At 41.9% G+C, this 5,896-nt stretch overlaps 2 protein-coding genes across 2 annotated transcripts; one reads left to right on the top strand and one right to left on the bottom strand.

Annotated features, from left to right (window-relative positions):
• Positions 1-611: 611 nt before the first annotated feature.
• On the top strand, positions 612-3,938 carry ttc8 (tetratricopeptide repeat domain 8). Its single transcript, XM_061302079.1, has 14 exons — positions 612-809; positions 1,135-1,255; positions 1,321-1,384; positions 1,456-1,615; positions 1,697-1,786; positions 1,864-1,908; positions 1,995-2,080; positions 2,196-2,283; positions 2,379-2,489; positions 2,556-2,695; positions 2,775-2,949; positions 3,021-3,143; positions 3,233-3,316; positions 3,442-3,938. Exons 1-14 carry the CDS (start codon positions 696-698, stop codon positions 3,556-3,558), a joined length of 1,518 nt encoding a protein of 505 aa, XP_061158063.1. The 5' UTR covers positions 612-695; the 3' UTR covers positions 3,559-3,938.
• Positions 3,812-5,837, bottom strand: LOC133169685 (C-type lectin domain family 4 member M-like). Its single transcript, XM_061302081.1, has 6 exons — positions 5,729-5,837; positions 5,507-5,623; positions 4,896-5,147; positions 4,650-4,813; positions 4,411-4,547; positions 3,812-4,080 (listed from the first exon to the last, which is right to left on the bottom strand). The coding sequence occupies exons 1-6, from the start codon at positions 5,832-5,834 to the stop codon at positions 3,939-3,941; spliced, it is 918 nt and encodes a 305-aa protein (XP_061158065.1). The 5' UTR covers positions 5,835-5,837; the 3' UTR covers positions 3,812-3,938.
• Between the last annotated feature and the right edge of the window lie 59 nt (positions 5,838-5,896).

Here is a 5,896-nt window from a genome sequence, read left to right as displayed (position 1 = left end):
ATTCCACAAGCTCCGCCTGCAGAGAAAACGGACAAGCTTCTTGTCCAATCAGGGTCTGTCAATCGTTCAAGAGACAAACAAGAAGCAGGCAAGGACAACGCTATTTGCATCCTATTTGTTGTTTACAATTTACACACATAATAATCAGATGTTAGCACACCTACAACCAATTTTACCCATCTGAGTCTGTTTATAACTACATGGAAAGAGTGATTGTTCTGAGCACATAAAATAATGAATGACAAAATAATTGTAAATAAATGAATATGTTATGTGAATAAATAAATGTGTTTTACAATATCTAATTAAATGCTTGGGGTGCTTAACTGGGGCGAAACAGATCCCTGACGGGAATTCAGCCCCCCTTGGCCCCCTGCGTAGCGCCATCCCTGTTTAGGTTAATGTAACTAAGACACGCCCTTCTCGTTTGCATAGAAAGGCAAAAATTAATACCGTAATGAGAAAAGAGGGAGACGGTCAAATATATTATAAAATATAAATATATGGCAAAATGTACTTTCGAGTACAAAAAAAATCTGATAAATGCTCTCTTAGTTTCTACAGGAAATGACGTCATAAAGACCCGCCCCGTGTCAGTCGTATCGTAGCAACAAAGGAAGCTTTGGATCCGCCATAATCCTCTACCTTCCAAACCCACCGCTTTACAGATTTCTACTGACCGACCGATTAAAGCAATGGAGGTGACGATGGACCCTCTGTTCCTGGCGTGCAGTTACTTCAGGAGGCGAAAACTGCAGCAGTGTTCTGAAATTTGTTCCAAAATATTGCAAGACAGCCCATATGACCAGGTCTGTGTTGCAGTTAGCTATCACAACCCTACTTGCTTTCTTCTATTATTAATTTGCAGGAAATGCGACTAAAGCCTAATTAGTCAACATTGTTCACGTTTCACCTTTTTTCCTAATCCGTATTTCTTTATTCATGTCTGTCCTCCAAACTTCTATATTTACCCTCCATGCATGCTCTCTTAGGACTCTGTTTCTGTTTCTGAGGTAACAATAACTGTCTACCTTATCATCATCATCATCACCAACATCCCTTTTCTATCAAAGCATCAGTCCGATCAGTGTTTGGTAACGAGGTATTCATGTGATTTTGTTTTTCTTCTCCTAGGCTGCATGGAGCCTAAAAACACGAGCTCTTACAGAGATGGTATACATTGATGAAATTGATGTCGATCAAGAAGGGATCGCTGAGATGATGCTGGATGAAAATGCCATTGCTCAGGTTGCACGTGCGTATCAACTCAGAGCCTGTGTTGACAGGGAACTATTCTCCGTTAACTTGGCTCCTCTCAAGGTCCTGGAACTTCTCTGAGACTGCCTGGAACAAGTCACGGGGGCGGTCCAACACCTGCTGTCAGGTACAAACAGTCCAAATCAGATTCTTATGAATAAATATCATGTGATCAAATGTTTTTCCACCAAACTCTAGACCTATGACTCAGTCAGGACGTCCAGTTACAGGATTTGTGAGGCCCAACACGCAGTCTGGACGTCCTGGCACGATGGAGCAGGCCATTAAGATGCCACGCACCGCAAGTACGGCTCGGCCCGTCACCAGCGCCTCGGGTCGATTCATTCGTCTGGGAACAGTGGGTTAACATGACTCGTGTGATGTATTGGGGGGTGGCAGGTTTTTAAATTGTAATATTTGTGTTTCACTTTTTTTGTAGGCTTCAATGTTAACCAATCCAGAGGGACCGTTTATAAACCTGTCAAGGTTAAATCTGGCAAAGTATTCCCAAAAGCCCAATCTGTCCAGGGTATGATGTATATTCCGCACATTTGCCTAAAAGCCTTTTTTATTATTATTTAAATAACCTCAATTTCCATTTCTCAGACACTCTTTGAGTACATCTTCCATCATGAAAATGATGTAAAAAACGTAAGTGGTGAACTTTTACTGCTAGTCAACTGGTCAGCAACCAAATTGTTGTCTTCTGATATTTTTGATGATTTTTATTTTTACAGGCACTAGATTTGGCCGCCCAAGCAACTGAGCAGGCTCAGTTCAAAGACTGGTGGTGGAAAGTCCAGCTAGGAAAATGTTACTACAGGCAAGTTCTTGTCTTTGCTGCTTTTATTGAGGCTGCCACTTCAAATATTTTGTGTTTTATGCTCTTAATTGTAGATCCTGCCTTATCTAAATTTGAATTCGTCTCACATTTGCAGACTCGGTTTGTACCGAGAGGCGGAAAAACAGTTCCGATCAGCTCTCACCCAAAAAGAGATGGTGGATACATACCTCTATCTCGCCAAGGTAAAAATAAATCATGTGCAACACTCAGCCAAGGGTAACTAATAAGTATGTAAATGAGTTGAATCAGTAATTGTGCTTTTACATTTCCTCATTAGCTCTATCAGCGCCTGGATCAACCAATAACAGCCCTCAACCTCTTCAAACATGGCTTGGACCACTTTCCCGGCGAGGTCACCCTCCTGACGGGAATCGCTCGCATACACGAGGTACGGTTCGTCGCCGTGAACCGCAGGGTCCACTCATCTCCATGAGGCCGGACGGTGTTGTCACAGGAGATGAACAACATGGCGTCAGCCACGGAGTACTACAAGGAGGTCCTGAAGCAGGACAACACGCACGTGGAGGCCATCGCTTGTATAGGCAGCAATCACTTCTACTCAGATCAACCGGAGATCGCGCTGCGCTTCTACAGGTCGGATAAAACATCTTCACGTCGTGAACGTTACACGATGATGGTGAAGATAGAGTTGACCCACTTGTTTGTTTCATAGGCGGCTTCTCCAGATGGGGGTGTATAATTGTCAACTCTACAACAACCTGGGCCTGTGCTGCTTCTACGCGCAGCAGTACGACATGACGCTGTCGTCTTTCGAGCGAGCTTTGGCGCTGGCGGCCAACGACGAAGAGCTGGCCGACGTGTGGTACAACATCGGACAAGTCGCCGTGGTGTGTGGAACTGATAAAATAATGTACAGGATATGGCCAAAATGTAAACCCAAAGTGTTTTGTTTTTGCAGGGTATAGGAGACCTGACTTTGGCCTACCAATGTTTTAAACTAACGTTGACTTTCAGTAATGACCATGCTGAAGCCTACAACAACCTTGCAGTGCTGGAGCTCCGCAAAGGTCGTGTTGAACAGGTAAACTGAATCCCAGGCAGCTCTCTTGAATGAAGCAGCAATTAAGTGTTTAGAATTGTAATAACTTGAATTATTTTACCATCCTTCAGTCGAAAGCCTTCCTGCAGACGGCCGCCACATTATCACCTCACATGTATGAGCCGCACTACAATCTGTCCATCCTCTCTGAAAAGGTAATTTATTTAGAAAATATTTTAATTTATTTAAAAATTAAATTTAGACATTTATTTAAGTTATTAAAAATCTTCTTTAAATCAGAAAACAACTCTGGATTATTATTTTTTTTTTGCGTGTCCAGATCGGAGACCTTCAGACCAGCTACATGGCGGCTCAAAAATCGGAAGACGCCTTCCCCGAGCACGTCGACACTCAGCAGCTCTTGGTGCAACTTCGCCAGCATTTTGCGGCTCTGTGATCTGTCGGATTGATTTGAATACTGCATGGAAAGGGTCTTCAAAACGTTTTGAGTTTTGAAAAATGTTTTTTTCATGTGTGTTATAAACAGAAGATTCATTAACCGGCTGTTGCTCAAAACTGTAAATTGAAATTTTCAGACTTTTGTAACTATTTAACGTTGCTGCCCTGTGTATAACTTGGATAACTCCTTTAAAAAAGTATTTTAAAGCAACTGGCAACATAATGTACAAACATGTAAAGCAATGTGTATGTAGTAGAGACAAGTATTTTATTGATTGATCTCCTTTTGTAGTTTATTAATACATCAGATAAATTGTAAAAATGTTTGACTTTCTGTCTTCTTAACAAATACAGATAAATCGATGGAGGAAAAACACACTAACTTGCTGACATTTCACAAATCCATTTGAGGTGGTGAGAACACGGTGCATCATTCCAGCCCTTAAAGGGATTAATCCTGGGGTAAGTGGCTGCACAGTCCTCATCGCCTGCATTATTGGGCTCGCCATCATCCCAGTAGCTGAAACAAATGACATCACATTGTTCATCATTAAAATTATTTCATAGCTAGCTATTCTTTCTTTTAATTTTAGGGTCGAATAGGTCTATTAAATAAGAGGATATTAAATCCTGTGTTAATAAAACAATTCATTTTTATTTCAGCTCATTAAAGTCAATGGCTTTAAACTTAAAGTCGTTCACACGGGCAATATTGGATTTTTAACTGGGCTGCGGTTATGCTGCACCGTTTGTATTCAAATCACGCTGTCACCTTCGAACGGTCACATGATTCAATGGCACGATGTCACCCGATTTTTGACTTTGATTGGACACATTACATAAGCATTACCCTTCATTCAGTCTCGTTCCATCCAGCCACTTCCAAACTCCTTCGGTATCTACATCTCGCAATCCGATCCAGAAGCCGCTTTGGGTAATGGATCTCAACGGGTCTTGATGAAGATTTATCAGTTGATTTATTGTCAGCTGAAAGGGCCATGGCATTTAAAAATACACATGACGTTTCTATTACTCCCAGAAATAACAAACGTCGCTTTGATGCACTGACAGCATAAACATTTATCTCACCTGCTTCTCGGAGCTGTCGAGCACAGCAAGGTCGCTGTCCTGCTTTTTGCAAAACTCCCTGGCTTCCTGCCATGTACTGCGGAAGTGTGTGTCAGAAAGGCTAAGGAAGTAACATGCCGAGTTGATTAAAGTCCATCCTGGTAAACAGTGTCTGCATCCCTCCCCTGCAGAAAGATATGATTACATTTATATTGTGGTGATGAAGAGTCGCTTAAAAAAAAAAAAAAAAAAATAGGTCATACTTACTTATCATCGGTACGTGGGATTTTAAGACAGTAATGGCTGTTTGGATTATATCCGCCTGCTTTTTGTAGTCACTGCTTCTTTTAGTCTGATGTTCCACCTGCCACTTGATCACTTGATGCTGTCTAATCGCTTGCGTCAAACGCATTTGGGCATCAGCACGTCTTTTTGAGGCGGCCTCGTAGGCCGTGTTCAGCGCGGCCACCTCGCGGCTGATGCTTATCACTGCCCAAGACTCGTCCGTGAGGTTGTTGTCTTGTCACCATAGAAAAAAAACTGCAGTTAATCACAAAACATAGTGTCCAATAAATTAATTAGGGCTGATTATTATTAAACAATTAAAAAAACAACAACAATTGAAATTCCTATTAAATTCACCTTTTCTCTGAAATTGAGCAACTAATCTGACGCAAATCCAAAATTAATAAGATTGGACAGATCGTAAAAACAACTCCTTCGAATAAGTTAAGACTTAAAAGTGCTAAAGGGACGACGCGGTCTGCTCATGAAAGTTTGATCACATGACTTTTAACCGCTCTGTTTTTACTTAGCTCTCCCTTTATTGGTTACCTCCAGGTTGTTACAATCAAATGAACAGGTTCATAGGGACTCACAATAGACTCCCAGGCCAATATCCACTGCTAGCAAAACAGCGGCAAGCACAGCCAGCGTGATTCCAAGCACTCTGTGAGAGGTCCAACTGGAAGCGGGTCTCACCATTGAAAAAGAAACTCCACAGAGAAGCAAAGAAAGCATAAAAAAAAAAAATTCTGTCACTGCTGTGTCATTTAAAGCACTGAACTAGAAATAGATGGGTGTTTTATCTTTTCATATACCTTGTGGTTTCTCCTGGTTTGAATGGAGCGGCGGTTCTTCCCTGCTCGGGTCCTCCTGGTGTATTAGTTTGTTATAGGCGCTCTCCTCCATGTTGACTGTTCTCATGAGAGCCGCAGGAACGGGAATATCTGGGAGGACATTGCCCCGTGTGCGCAACATTACAAACA

This window comes from Syngnathus typhle, linkage group LG16, assembly GCF_033458585.1.
Source record: "Syngnathus typhle isolate RoL2023-S1 ecotype Sweden linkage group LG16, RoL_Styp_1.0, whole genome shotgun sequence".
Classification (NCBI taxonomy): Eukaryota; Metazoa; Chordata; class Actinopteri; order Syngnathiformes; family Syngnathidae; genus Syngnathus; species Syngnathus typhle.
This window is presented reverse-complemented; position numbering and strand designations above follow the sequence as displayed.